Source organism: Leptinotarsa decemlineata, unplaced genomic scaffold (genome assembly GCF_025532065.1).
Source record: "Leptinotarsa decemlineata unplaced genomic scaffold, Ldec_3_MD MMD2_tig00026328_RagTag_RagTag, whole genome shotgun sequence".
NCBI classification, from domain to species: Eukaryota; Metazoa; Arthropoda; class Insecta; order Coleoptera; family Chrysomelidae; genus Leptinotarsa; species Leptinotarsa decemlineata.
This window is the reverse complement of record NW_027412688.1, coordinates 37969023-37985061: the sequence shown is the minus strand read 5'-3', so window position 1 is coordinate 37985061 and position 16039 is coordinate 37969023. Positions and strand designations below refer to the sequence as shown.

At 35.4% G+C, this 16039-nt stretch overlaps 1 protein-coding gene across 8 annotated transcripts in view; it reads left to right on the top strand.

The window, feature by feature from the left end:
* LOC111514369 (uncharacterized) overlaps window positions 1–16039 on the top strand; it is an 86382-nt gene that overhangs the window by 33214 nt on the left and 37129 nt on the right. For all 8 annotated transcript variants that reach the window (XM_074182619.1, XM_074182618.1, XM_074182616.1 and 5 more), the window contains exon 3: window positions 13981–15038. In XM_074182619.1, coding sequence (XP_074038720.1) covers window positions 13981–15038 — 1058 coding nt within the window. The remainder of the gene's footprint in view (window positions 1–13980; window positions 15039–16039) is intronic.

The following is a 16039-nucleotide window of genomic DNA, read 5'->3' as shown; positions in this document are numbered from 1 at the left end:
TGGCTTGAACGTTTGAAGTTCCATTTGCTTTAGATTTGTTAATTGCCAGTCTTCAAGCATAGCCCATTGACTAATAAGAAAGTTTTTATTCCTTATTTAGAGGAATCGGGCAAATTACGGATGTGCAGTTGGTTAGTTCCTCGTCCACTAGATGGAGTGACATTTTTGATGTTCGCTCCAACTTCGGAAGAGGAATGAAATACTCTGAAAGAATTCCGATTTTCAATTGTGGAATATCATTGACTTTAGGTCGATGATGGTCACTATCTTGCACTGATGAGTGGCTAATAAGCCCGAAACCGGTCTGCAAGTGTGCCCCTTCCATAATTGAAGGTCGACTCTTTCAGTTGTATTGCCAATTGCATATGCAGGACATTTTCTGTGAAGATTCCTGCACTGACGCCTGTCTGATATAATCCAACGCCCTTCGTGGTATTAGCCAGGGGAGTAGTTGTTTTCTGATAGGCGTCAGTCCATTAAACCTACTGTGTAGGTATATAGAGACTGGCTTGAACGTTTGAAGTTCGATTTGCTTTAGATACATTTATCTATCCTCACAAACTTCTATATTTATAATATTAGTAGAGGTGAAGGTATTATTGTTCTTGGTATTAGAATTTTTTCACTGTATATTTTCCTCTCTTTCAGAATATTTTAAGTTTTGTCATTGAACTAGACTACTAATTATGACAAATCAAATTCGTCATGATTCCCGTTTCAAAGAATGAATCGCACATTACATGATATTCACAATATTGAAAGTGTCAGAGTTCCTGACAGCGTATCAATATGACAAAAAATTATTTAAGCATATCGCTGAACAATTTTGAAACAGCTAAGTACCTGTATCAATACTTGCCTAACCAAAACCCATTTGAGCGTTGCAAAAAGTTAATTGAAACATTCGACCGAATTATCTTGACATGTGTGCAATGTCAGATGGATATTTAATTGCTTACACACTTAAATAGCATCAAAAATTGAGGTTTTTCACTTGAAGTGAAAGTTTGAACACATATAACGATAATATACTGAAAAATAACTATTTCGAAATGTTAATCTCTCCCAACTACCTAAACTGTAGGCTCTGGAAAGCGTCTGCCGGAAAACTACTTCCCCGGTTAATACCACGCTGAATATTGCATTACTCTTCCCCGCTTGGTGCTTTGCTCACGAGATGGAGCTGTTACTAGTTAAAAATCTTTCTTTTGGATGAAAATTTTATACACGCAGTTGAGCCATGTTGAAATCGATCGAGTTCAAGATTCCGGAAATTTACAGTCACCTTGAGGTCTCCGTTGGGATCCTTTGATCACAAACTCATTTCAGTGTTGAGTGAATAACCGATAAATGTTGGGGAACAATCTAAACCGCGCAAAATTTGGCATTACAGGCATTGGTTTTAGTAATGGTTAGGCAGAACCAAAAATTATATGATAAGACTGCTTCAGAACACAGTCATAATACAAGAAATGGTGATCTTCTAAAAATCCCACATCCCACAGACAAGCTATAAAAATCCCCTCAGTATAATGCCATTTCGTGCTTCAATAAGCTGCCAAATGTAGATAAAAAAACCACAAGTGATGAAGTATTTCATGATTGTGTTAAAACTATGCTTTTAGTAAGATGCTATTACAGTTACCAAGATTTTTAATTGACAATCTCACAAACAATCAAATTCACATTAATTGTGTGAACGGTGTGAAATGTTCACTGAATTCGTGGGCATTTATGCTTATTTGCATATGTGTACCTATATGTATATATGTGTTTATGTGAATAACAGGGTGTTCCTTAAATACATGCTAATATTTAAGGAGGTAATTCTTAGACCCATTTTAAGGAAAAAACGTCCTATGGACGTATGTCCTAAACGCCTTAACTTTTGAGATACAGGGTGGCAAAGTTTTCAAAAATTATCAGTTTTTTAATAATAACTGAGATAATTTTGTAGACATCTTAGGCATATTTGGTACATATGTTCCATGCCTCAAGGCGCATTTTCTGATGTACAATTTTCTTAATTTTCTCTGCCAGTGGCGTACGTACGAGTTTTGAAGTGTATATTTTTGGCGAAAAAATACTACGCCACTGCTTTATCTTGAATTAAAAATTATTTTTAAAATCTCCATACATTTTTGAGCACATTTAATTTGCTGGGTTTTCTTTGTCCGACGCATGGTTTTCGCTCAAAAAATTAAAAATCGCTTTACTTTACTATAAATTCCTTAAAAATCTGATGCGGTATCGTGCATCGACTGAAAGCAAACTAAGAGATCAGATTTGTTGCAAAATAATTGAGGATCTAAAAGGTATTTGTTTGTTGTAAGATGCACTGTTCTCAATTAAAATTACGTCATAACGCAGCACCGCTTAATAATTTTTGAAAACATAAATTTAGTTATCCTGGAATAAATGACGTTTAGCAGAATTTATTTACTGCACCTCTTGGAAATATGGAGTTTGTCGATATGTGATTTCTTTTAAAGATTAAAAGCAGAAAAAACAGCGTACCCACCATAGCAATAAAAAACGAATTCTCTGTATGTACAAACGTCAGTAACTAATATTGATGTTGGTTTAAAGTAAGGTGTTGGTGTTAAAAACTGTCCCGGCGCGTTTTGATTGGTTTTGAAGTGTTTTGGTAGTCCGCTGTTTTTCTGAATATCAGTAAATATGGTAAATTATACGAATGCGGAAATGGCGCAAATGCATTACGTATATGGCCTTGCCGATGGTAATGCAACAGAAGCTAGGCGCATTTATCAGGAAAAATATCCTAATCATGCCTTACCAGATAGCCGAACCTTTTCAAATATTCATCGTCGACTTGGAGAAACTGGTAGTTTCAAGAAAGAGACTCCGGAAGGTAGACCTCGTGTAGTAAGAACTCATGAAATTGAGGAAGCGGTGCTGCAAGAAATTGAGGAACATCCTGAGACGAGTACGAGGAAGATCGCTAGAACTCTGGATATTTGTCATCAAATTGTTTGGCGTATTTTGGTTGATTTTTTGTTATACCCATACCATATTTCATCAGTGCAGGCATTACTCCCCAGAGATTTTCCACAGCGTGTGAACTTCAGTCAGTGGTATCTACAAAGTATTGCACTAAATCCGCAGTTTGAGACACAAATTTTGTTCACAGACGAAGCAAAATTTTCTCGGAATGCCATTCAATAACCCAGGTAAGAAGACTTACCTGGGTTATTGGAAGATGTGCCACTTGCGTTAAGGAATCGAATATGGTACATGCACGATGGCGCCCCTGCTCATTTTAGTGTAATTGTCCGAAACCATTTAAATACAGTTTATCCTAATCGTTGAATAGGTCGCGGAGGACCTCAGCAATGGCCAGCAAGATCTCCCGATCTCAACAGTTTAGATTTTTTTTATGGGGTCACCTTAAAACTCTTGTGTATAAAACTCCCGTTGATACTTTAGAAGATTTAAGAGAGCGAATAGTTGCCTCGTGTGAAACTATACGAAATACGCCGGGAATATTTGAACGGGTGCGTAATTCCATGCGTAGAAGGGCGGAAGCATGCATACTAAGTGCAGGTGGCCACTTCCAACAATTTTCATAATCAGTTTTGGTATTATTACTAATTAACAAATTTGTGCTATTCGTTTAGACTTACTGTCCCAAAATAAAATAAAACTCATTTTTGTGAAAAATTTATTTTTTTGCAGATTATGTTTTCAAATATTATTAGGGAATTGGTAATGCGTTATGAAGCAATTTTAAGATTCTCATGCATTTTAGAATTGATCTAATTTCTTAATTTGCTTTCTGTCGATTTTTATTTTTTTGAGTGAAAATCATGCGTCGGACAATGAAATACCAGGAGATCAAATTTTCTCAAAAATAAATGAGGATTTTAAAAATGACTTTATTTTGAAAAGAAAGCATTGGCGTAGTACTTTTTCCCCAAAAATATTCAATGCGAAACCCGTAGGGATGCCACTGTTTGAAAAAATACAAATTTGTATACATCAGAAAATGCGCCTTGAGGCATGGAACATATGTACCAAATATGCCAAAGATGTCTACAAAATTATCTCAGTTATTATTAAAAAACTGATTATTTTTGAAAACTTTGCCACCCTGTATCTCAAAAGTTAAGGCGTTTAGAACATACGTCCATAGGAAGTTTTTTTCCTAAAATGGGTCTAAGAATTACTTCCTTAAATATTAGCATGTGTTTAAGGAACACCCTGTATAGATTGACATCGAGTGAGTTCTTAGATCCGGACACTTAAACTTATAAACTCCAGATTTCTCCAACTTGTCCACTTCATCTTTGGCATCAAAAAGGGAACTAGATAACCTGGCATAGTTTTTTTCGAGAACAGAGATAATAATCAGCGTACCCACATTGTCACAGGTAAACAAAATTCAGGTAATGAAGTCATTGACGACTGTCTGTTATTACCTACTGAAGTGTTCCAGAATAAATTTTTTTCAGATCTAAAATGCTCATCAAAATCTAGAATTGTCAAATTTCGCTTTTTGTTTCTACCGCATCCATTTGTCTTTGTTTCTATCATTCAAAATGGTGGCGGTAGAGCTAAAAAACAAAATTCGACAATTCTACTTCTTGATATTCTTCAGCTGAAAAATTATTATACTGGTTCCTAAAAATAGGAAACGTCTGTCCGACCTTGTAGTTATAGCGTGATCAACTAAAAAAACACATACTAACTAAACATCAAATTATTGGAGAATAATTAATTCAATGGAAATGCCCAAAGTAGTTTCTGAAAAAGAAGTAAGGTTATCCAGTTCTATATTTGATTGACGGAATCAAGAAATCATTTGCATAATATTACTATAATCTGAAAGCTAACTGTTTCATAACGATATCATCTCAAATCAATTTCGAAATAACCTTAGAAAATAACCATTTTTTTCTTTGCACTGAATCGAAACTATAAAAGTGAAAGAATGCATAATCAAAACCCACCTTGGCAATTTTACTCTGATTCTTTTTTATGCATCTTCAACTCGCATCCTTGGACGTGTGTAAATATCTCACCTACGACCTTTTTTTGTGGATGCTAAGTCTATTACGGTCCTCTTCTTTGCTGTTTCAAAATTTTATGATAGCTATCAAAATGACGCCAACATTATCTCACTATTATATACGTGCAAAGGTCATAATAGTGGCACACGACTATGTGGCGACCTCTAACAATGTATCTTCAAACATTGAGTTCGTTTTTCCATCTGGAACAAAAGTACGTAGATAATATTGTGAATGAAAATATACAATTGTCTACGAACAAAGAGAAAACAATATAATCTGAAAACTTAGATATCATCTAGTTTCAGATTGAATAATACAAAATCGTTTTTGTCCGGACTAGGCCGGGAAGAATGGCAACAACTCTAGGTTGAAAAGTGACATTTTGGTGAAGAACAATGTGAATATAGCCAAAGGTTATCGCATTTCCTGTAAGGAAGAATTTTGGTTGTAGAGTTAAGAAAACAGAAGTTTTCCACAACGAGCAGGTCAACAAATTCATAAGGGAAACAAATAATGCTACATATCTGTTGCTGTAGGTAATTTTAACAAAAAATTAGGATTGTAGGATATGAAAGTATCAACTTGAGTTGATTTATTTTCAGGTAGCAGTATTTATTGGGTTAGACCGTGCGTGTAGACGGAAAAAACTAACAAACACATCAATTTATTCACTAAACGACAGGGAAAACAAGTTGCTTGTGAAAATACCAGGTTCCAAAACATATTGAGATAATTTCTGATGTAATTAGAAGAAAACCTGCTGCTGTGTAGGCAATATTCGTCTTTAAGGCCAGTCTATACTCCATATAACATATTATTCGTGAATTACAAAAAAAGAAAATGTTAGATTCAATCCGTTGGTGTCCACACTTTTGGCAATCTCGGATTGACAACTGTAGAATGTTTAAATCCACTCAGTACTCAAAATTACATAAGCGATAGCATTCGTCGAGCTTCAGCGACCTTATTTGCTGATAATGGTGGAAACATCACAAATTTTAAGAGACATGGTGGCTGGAAGTCAACTAATGTCGCTGAAGGTTATACAGTGTGTAAAAGCTAAATAGAATAAATTTATTATTTCGGTCAATGTACATATTAAAAAAAATCCCGAAACACGTCAAATTTAAATTATAATTTGACATACTTCAACGTAAAAGTGTCACCCCTACTTTCAACCCCCTTCAAATGACAGGTACAACCCCCCATTTTCCAAATAGGAAGTATGGGCTTGTGATATATCGTTTCAAAGGTCTCTTTATTCTCTTTTCAAAAAATTCTTATTAGAAAATGATGTGCTTATGTTGAGTTCTGAAAAATAGTTCTTTATATTTTCTGAGAGCTTCCCTGAATAATTTAGCATATTTTTTACCTTCTTTATGTTCTTCATGATCAATTTATTGTTGTTATTGGAGATCAGTTTTTCAATTAAGTTGGCGGGAATATGGTTTTTATATGCTATATGCTTTATGATCCTAATTTCTTTTTGAAAAGCCTCCTCTTATGACGGTATCATAAATTATCTATGTATCATACATCTGAAGGCCGATAATTTGTGTGATAATGGACTGAAGGAATCCGTCGGTATTGTACAGTCCGTGAAGGTGTTTTTTCTATGTATAGATGTTGAACTGACATTTATCCTTGCGTTTTGTAATAGTGAGATCCAGGAAGTTAATGCTGTTGTTCTATTTCGACCGTGAATTTTACCTTATCGTGAAGAGTATTAAAGAAGTTCACGACCTGGTTTATCTGTCTCTCCGAGCCGTCAAAACCCACGAGGATATGGCCCACATATCTGAACCAGAATAAAATGTGTTTTTGGGATAAGGCATTCTTCAGGATACACGTGTTTTCTAAGTTGTCCATAAAAATGTCTGCTAATAAGGGGCTCAATGGTGACCCCATTGGGAGGCCTGAGTTTTGCAGGTAGAAGTTATCATTGTACTTAAAGCAATTTTGTGTGAGACAGGTATGGAAGATGTTGCATAGTTCCTCAGTGATATATGGATTGGTATTCTGTTTATCCGAAAGGTCTTTCAGCAGAAGAAGGCATTCGTTCGTCGTAATATTTGGAAACATGTTTTTCACATCAAAGGATACTAATTTAATGTTATTAATGTTGTTAATATTGGCCAGCTTATTGGCTAGGTCGATGGAATTTATCACGGTATTTGTTGGTGTGAATTTTGTTAGCTGAACTTAGAATTCAAGAATTTTGACAACTTACTGGTTGGAGCATCAATGTAGGATACGACTTGTCTGGTGGGGTTGCCTTCTTTATGAAGTTTAATCAAACCGTACATCTCTGGAGGTTGGGGATTCATACAAATTGTTTTCTCAACATCCCAGGGAGTGGGGAACAGCATTTTTGCTTTTTCTAAGGACTTTTTGACTTCATCGGAGGATGATTTCGTGGAGTCTTTCTTCAAGAGGGTAATATCCAGTGTGTCAACAGTGTTCTGCATTTTTGCATGGTACTCCCCTTCTTCTATGCATAAAATACTGTTACCTCACTCACTCATTGCATTGGCATCTGCTTTTTCTATCTGCCCCACAAGACCAAGCTCGCGAAACTGCTTCTCTCTCTTGCTCATTGTTCCTTAAGATATGGGCAATAAATTAGAAAATTTCTCATGGTTATCTCCGTAACCAATCATTTGGAAAACTGTTATTTTATGCATTTCCGTTAATCTAACCATTTGTCAGACTTGAAGTTAACGAACTTGAATTAAAATACTGAAACCTGATGTTGTAACATACAAAACAAGTTGACAAGGCGTTTTAAACCAACATTGTTACGGAAATCATTTACAGTCTTTTAAAAGATACCATCTAAAAAGAACATTGCTATGGTTTTTGCTTACTTCCTTATTATCAATACCTCAACATGAAATAAGTTTTAAGTATATTTTATCGAATTTCGGTAACCACATGATTATAATTAATTTTATCTTCATTGTTGCAATTAACTTGAAAGCGGTAACATTTTTGAATAAAGAATGAAGAGACCTTTCGAACGATATATCACAGGCCTAAAAAAATGGAGCTTCTACCTGGAGAACTTTCAAGGTCGTAGAATAATGAAATACATGATTGCTTCTTCTTGTAATGTTATCCAAAAGAGTGCTGATGAAGTATTAAGAAAAGTGTTTTGTCCCGAAACTTCGAAGTACACTATTGAGGACAAGAGTGTTCCATGTAAGTGACGCTTCTATGGAAGGTTCACACATATCTTGTTCAATAAAGGAGGAGTAGAAAGCTGCAGAGCGTTTTTTTCAAAAAAAAACTAATTTTTCCTCGAAATAAATCTATTTCAATTCCAGAGATAAGACGAATGTAAATAATGATAACATGGGGAAGTGAGTTTTATTTGAAAGACATTTTTTGTGGGGAAGTCATGATTTTTGCCGATTTTTTGGGAATTTAAACTTTAACAATCTGAAAATCGAATAAAATTAAGTAACTTTTCTGGGTGAATTTTTCAGTTTGTCTTTTATCATACTTTAGCAGATTTTCTATTGATTTAGCTCCGTCTATTTTATATATTGCGGAAAATTGAATACCACAAAAATGAAAGTGAATATTTCAACCTACCTCTATTCCTAAAGCTACGGTAAATTTTTTCGGCAATTTCATCTTCAATTACCGATTTCACCGCTAATCTGAGTAAATATGCCGTTGGTAATTCAATAAACTTTTCACACGTTATTACGACTTTCTTTAAAGATAATTCCATATACAAAATTCACCAAACACCATACAATTAGAACAAATAACGTTGGATACACCTGATTTACGTAATTACCCACCGTCAGTTTGCGTAATACTATTCCCAATGATAGGAACAGAATTTGTGCTGAATGAATAACTTACTTTGGGTACTCACTATTCAAAGTATGATGTGAATATTCATTTTTCTCAAATAATTTTTATGCATTCATCAATTGCTATGTTGTCCCTATCCAAGTATTACCCCTCAGATATAAAACACTTGTGCCAGAATTTTTTTAATTCTCAAAGAAGTTCTGTTATGCACTTTTTGGTATGTTTTGGAACAGACCCCGTACATTATAGCAGAGCACCACCTCGTGGAACAAAAATCCAGAGGCAGTTTTTCCAAACGAATATTACATTTCCAAGAATTATCCTACTTTACTAATGTGTCCCCTCTGAAACAATATAGAAGAAGAACGGCCGCCACTTCCTCCAGAACCGATACCCTTGAACTTTTCTACTGTGTTCGCATCGATTGATTTATAAACGTTTCGAAACATAGGCACACTATGGGCCGATATGCTAATTCGAACTTGCATCAAGAATTTCTCAATAAAATTTGATGTGCAACCGATGATTTGCCCAAATAAAAGGACGACTTTGATTGATAAATTATACATTCCAAGGTGCGACTGAACTACTTGAAATGTTAAACCTTTTTTCAGAGTGACGTGGAAATTTATAGCTCAAACTAGTTTTTTCGGATATTTAATGATGTGTACACGGATTCCATTTATTCGAAACTGACCGGTTGACATTAAGCTTCAAGGTGAAGAAATCTGGATTCTTTCTCTTTCTTAATTACTACTCGATGTGATGGAGTAATTTATTAACAATAGAAAAATACTGTGGTTTGATGAAAAACAATCCTGACAAGTTACACTGTCACAAGTTTTATATCCTGCAGAGGAAAACTTGAAGTTGGAGTTCCGCAAGGCTATGTTCGTAGACTGGTACTTTTCAACGAACCACTTAGCCAAAAAGACACTTCTATCTCAATGTCATTTTTTGAATTCAATCCAGTTCAGACTCAGGAAAATCATTCTAGGAAAAATACAACATTTTTTTTGTGTTAAAAGGAGTATTTTACAAAGATTTAGGATGAAAACATCAACATAGACTTGCGCTGATTTTATATCTGCCAATTGCCAATTTGTAAATATTTTGAAATCGGTCAATTGATCTTCTTTGAATCTGTTAATTGTCACTTTTCAATTTGTCAATGGAAACTATTAAATTCATCGATTGACATTTAATCACCTATAATTGACATATTTCGATTTGACACCTTTTCAGATCTATCAATAGCAGTTTTCAACCTGCTAATTGACACTTTTCAAACTTTCATTTTTCTTTCACAATCACATCATTGATGTCAGTTGATGTCATTGATGTTAGTTGATACATTTCAATCTGAAAATTGGTTTGTTTGAAGGTGATTGACAATGTTTCATGATGAATTTCACTAGTTCGGACTTCCATTGTCTACTATATAAAATGATTTGAAATCCCTGAAACAACTGAAAAAGAAGAATTGAAAATGAATAGCTGAAAATAACAATTATATTAATCAAAATAAACCTGAAATGAAATATTAGTGAAATAAACCGTAATAAACCAGCGTGGAGGCTATACTTTGTACTGATTCCAATTTTTTTTGTATTATGATTTTTTTTTCGGGGCGCCAAAGAAGAGCCATATTTTTTTTTTAGTTTTGCTTATATGCGCACTCAGTATTTTTGACCATTTAATAAATTTTGTTGTAAGTTACATTCGTTTAATAATCACCCGTCAACTTTTTTTTCCCTAAAGCGATCTAAAAAAAAATTATTGCCATTTTTAAAAATATCACTAGACTTTTCCGATGTGTGTAGTTATTCATGTATTCAGTTATTCAACTGAATATTTAACTGAATGTTAATCAAATGAATGAATTGAAAAAATTGAAATTGAAAAAAATGTTTCTTTCTAATATTGCTTCATGTATTATTATCACCTTCTGAATACAGAAGCAAATTTCCTAAGAGATGAATATAAACTATCAGATTTGTTCATCGAAACTAAAGTAACAATTCCATTATAACTAAAAACGAAATGAAACCATATTCAATCAACTACAACCTGTCATGAATTATTAATTTCTTCCACTATCAAAAATTTCAATCACGTTCCAACCTAAAATTATGCCAAGTATGTTGTTAGACATAATGTATAAGTGATCCGGTTTTGATAGACGAATTATAAGATAAGCGAATCAGGTAATAAATCTGAATTTCGTAAACGTTAATACGCTCCAAGGATTTTGAAATATGAGACTCTAATTGGTCCGGGTATATTCCAAAAGAGTTTTAAAAAAGAATTTGAAAACATCTTCTTTTTTAAAGTGATCAACACTGTTTGTCGAAACATGGCTTGTGATTGTTTTCGACGATTCTGTTTCCTTATATAATCATTGAAGAGAAGTAACAAAAAAATTACACCCCTATCATGTACGAAGGAAATGTCCTCATCCACCGTATTTACCAGATTTGGTCTCATGTGACTTTTTTCTGTTCTCAAGATTGAAGAGACCCATGAAAGAACGGCGTTTTGCAACGTGTGTACGTGTACAAGTGTTTCATATCTAAAGGGGACTACTTTGGAGGGGACGAAATAGAAATTGATGAAAAAAAAAACATTTTGTCAGAAAAATGAAAATTCACAAGGGTTAGTTTAGTATTTGTAATATCTCATTTTATGAAACATTCAGTAACAAAAACATAGTATTATCTAGCAAGAAACTGGATCTTTTTTGTTATGGATTTCAAGTTTAATAAAATAAACTATAATACAGGGTGTAACTGAATAAGTGTGAAACATTTAAGGAGGTGATTCCTCATCTAAAAAAAAATATAGGATCTTTCATATAAAGAAACCTCATTGGAGCATCCCTTGTTAAGATACAGCCCCTTAAAGGGGGTACATGAAATTTGTTTGACAATTTTTTTCACAAGCACTGAAAAAGTGACAATATTGAAATTAACCTGACGTTTTGTACTACCAAAAAGACACTTAGCCAGTAATTTATTTGGTTCACCCCATGGTTGTAAGGGGTGGAAAACGCAACCCCTAAAATTTATTTCCAATGTAACTTTTCGCCTTATTATTTGTTTACCATTTAAAGATTTATTTCCGATAGCCTGTTTGATTCTAAACAAAGAATATCGCTTGGGTTTTTTGCCCAAAATAAACCAGTTCGCAAAAAAAATTATTTTACGAACAACTACAGAGATACATCGCCAAAAATGCGAACTGAATTTATTGTTATTTTGTAGTTAGTACCTGCATTAAATGATTCAAGGGTGATAAAAAAACTTATTTATTAATAACAAAACACACAACATGTAGAAATCATGGTAAATATTCAATATGTCTACCTTCAGACATTACGCATGCGTCTAGACGTCGGCGCATTGAGCCACGTATTCGCTCAAATATTCCTGGAGTCTCTCTGATTACCCCGCACGCATCGATGATGCGGTTTCTTAAGTCATCTACATCGCGAACAGGAGTACGATAAACCAAATGCTGTAAATGGCCCCAAATAGAGAAATCGAGAGGTTTAAGATCCGGGGATCAAGCGGGTCAGTTCTGTGGTCCTCCTCGACCTATCCACTGATTTGCATATGTTTCAGTTAAATGCTGATGTGCTACTTGACTAAAATGGGCGGGAGTCCCATCATGCATAAAAAAGATATCCCTTCTGACGCCCAAAGAAACTTCCTCCAGCAGTACTGGATGCACTTCTCTTAAAAATTAAACGTATGCCTCACCATTTAATCGAGGAGGTAGAAAATGAGGCCCAATTGAATAATCCCCAATAACTCCGAGCCACACGTTAAGAGAAAACTGTTCTTGATGGTTAGTTTCGACAATAGCGTGAGGGTTTTCATCAGCCCATATGTGGTAATTATGAAAATTAATAATCTTGTCCCGGGAAAAACTACATTCGTCTGTGAATTCTATCGTCTTCAGAAAGTCACAATTTCTTCTAATCATTTCCAGCATACAATTGTAAAATTCAAGATGGTAAGGGTATAAGAGTTGTTCCTTTAAAATTCAAAATACCGTCATATGATCAACATTTAGCTGGAAACCAATCTTTCTAGTACTGGTAGTAGGTTGTTCTTCAATCAAATCAAGTACTGTTTCCTCAAGCTTTGGTGTTCGTACTTCTCGATGGCGACCACAACCCTGCGTTATTTTGTCGAATGAACCATATTCTCGTAATCGTTGATGAAGTCGAGCAAATATTCTATGCGAAGGATGCTGCCGTTGAGGATACATTTCAGCATATTTTCTAGAAGCTTCTAACCCATTTCCCTGCGACAGACCGTAAACGTAATGCATATCAGCCATTTCCTCATTTGTGTATGCCATTTCAATAACAAGTGAATTATTAAAATAGCAAATTAAGAACAGAACAATTAGTATTGATTCAATTTCGAAAATTCACAAACTGACAGCGTCATACCAATTTGATTGTCACTATCGCTAATAGCGACCTACTAGATAGATTAGTTTCGTATTTTCGCATTTATGACGATGTTACTCTGTAGTTGTTTCTAAAATATTTTTTTGCTGCGAACTGGTTGATTTTTGGCAAAAAACCCAGGAGACATTTTTTGTTTAGAATGAAATAGGCTATCGGAAATAAATTTTCAAATGGCAAACAAATGATTAGACAAAAAGTTACATTGGAAATAAATTTTAGGGGTTGCTTTTTCCACCCCTCACCACTATGGGGTAAACCAAATGAATTTCTGGCTAAGTGTCTTTTTGGTAGTACAAAACGTCAGGTTAATTTCAATATTGTAACTTTTTTAGTGCTTGTGAAAAAAATTGTTATACAAATTCTATGTACCCCCTTTAAGGGGCTGTATCTTAACAAGGGATGCTCCAATGAAATTTCTTCATATGGAAGATCCTATCTTTTTTTCGATGAGGAATCACCTCCTTGAATTTTTTACGTTTATTTAGTTACACCCTGTATATCACAAAAATATTGTACTGCTGCCTAGGCGGTGAATCCGGGTAAAACTCTTCCATTTTTTTCCATTGTTGTCTGAAATTGGTGACACATGGCTTCATTACAACTTGAAAAATACAACAAACCTTCCTTTCATTACAGAAACCCGACGTAGCTTCGGAAACCCCAAGGCCATCCAGATCACGTGGAAGATCCAGATTCTCAGCCACCCAGGAATACCAAACCTTCAAAGAAGCCACACCAGCTCAATCGGAACCCACAAGCAGGCGGGTAGTTTCCAGAAAACGAGTTCCAGATCACTCTGAGCACAAAACACAACCAAAACCAGTCGCTACAGAGGCTATGGAAAGACGTTCTTTCACCGTAGCTGAAGCTCCCGAGAGACGTACGCCTAGACCGGTAACAACCGAAGCTACTGAAAGAAGAGCCTTCAAATCGGTGCAAAAACCCCTCAGCAGACCTTCCTATGAGGTGCAGGAAATCGTAGACGAAACAAACCATGAACCTTTCAGAAAGGTCAAGAAAACCAGAGTGTTGACTGAGAGTAAATTTGAAGCCCAAAACTTTCCAAGAAGAAACTTGATTCAGCAGCAACCACTAGCTTCGGAGTATCCTGAGCTACCAAGAAGTACTTCAGTTCGGACTATAAAGAAGCTGGTTCATCACGAGCCAACTTCATCTGCAGCTCCCCCTCCAGAACTTGAAGACTCCAACGCCATAGAGGAACCTCTAGACACCACCTTCAAAACCCTCGTCGCAGACTCCATCAGCGAGGAATCGGTTTCGGAGGAAACTCGTGAAGAGATTCTAAAGACGATTCCAGCCATAACTACACCCAGATCTGTAGAAGCCCCCAGACCTACAAGTGGCCACAGAAGATCAAGCGTGAGGAGGAACCCAAATACCTTCTCCGAAGCGCCCACCCAAGCAAGCAGATCTAGGACTAGAGTTAGAGGTACCAGGGCCCCCGAGGTTGTTTTTCAGGCAGCGCCTTCCACGATACCTTCCAGGAGCAGTAGAAGAAGGATTGAGTCGTCCACGCCTCTTGTGGAAGGTACTAGAAAAGGACCTTCTGTGTTTAGCGCTGAGTTTGCTCATAGCGAGGGAAGGTCAAGGACAGGGAGGAAGATAGAGACTTTTAGCCCGGAGAAGATCACCCTAGATCTGTCATCGAGGGGTAGACCAAATGAAAGATCCAGGTGAGTGGGAAGTCTCTCTGTATGAAATTGAATTATATTTCAAACGCATTCATGCATTATATTGTCATATTTTCACTTCATCATGAGATTTTCACTGGATAGTTTACAAAACTTTGACACGTATTTAACTGAACAAGAGCTTGAACAATAACATAATATATATCAGAAAATTTTCGCATAGGTTGGTAATCTATATTTTTACACCTTTCAAAAAAACGCGTACTTACGTATTTTGACGTGTCGATTACGAATCCGGAAAAACCCGATGCTCTTTCTCATTCCTAGAGTTACAGCTCTAGAACGGAATATTCAAATACAATATTCTTGAAAAGATCGAGAAGGTGCCTTGGAATAACCATCATGACCACCTGACCTCATCCTATTGGATTTTTTCATGAGGTCATATCACAAACATTGTATTTTCTGAATAATCTACATTCTTCTTCGTGGTTTCAATATGGTTGAGCAACAAACACATTTAATAATTCCTAGAATAGAATATTCAAATGCAATATTCCCGAATAGATGAATGGGTTGCAAAAGTACATTGGAATGACCAGCAAGATCACCTTGCCTCATCCCACTAGATTTTTTCTTATATGATCGTCTCATAGAAAGGTTCCTCTGAATTTACTATATTCTTTTTCGTGGTTTCAATAGGACGGAGCAACAACCACTTCCAAGAATTCCTAAAATAGTATATTTGAATTCAATATTTCCGAATAGATGGATAGGCCAAAAAAGTGTCCTGGAATGGCCACCAAGATCACCTGATCTCATCCCATTAGATTTTTCCTCATAAGATTATCTCAAAACAAGTTTTTTCTGAATATACTATATTTCTTCGTGTTTTAAATAGGATGGAGCAATACATACATTTAAGAGTTTCTAGAATAAAATATTCAAACACAGCATTCTCAAATAGATGAGTATGTTGAAAAAGTGCCTTTGAATGACTAGCAAGGTCACCTAACCTCATCCCGTTGAATTTTTCCTCAAAG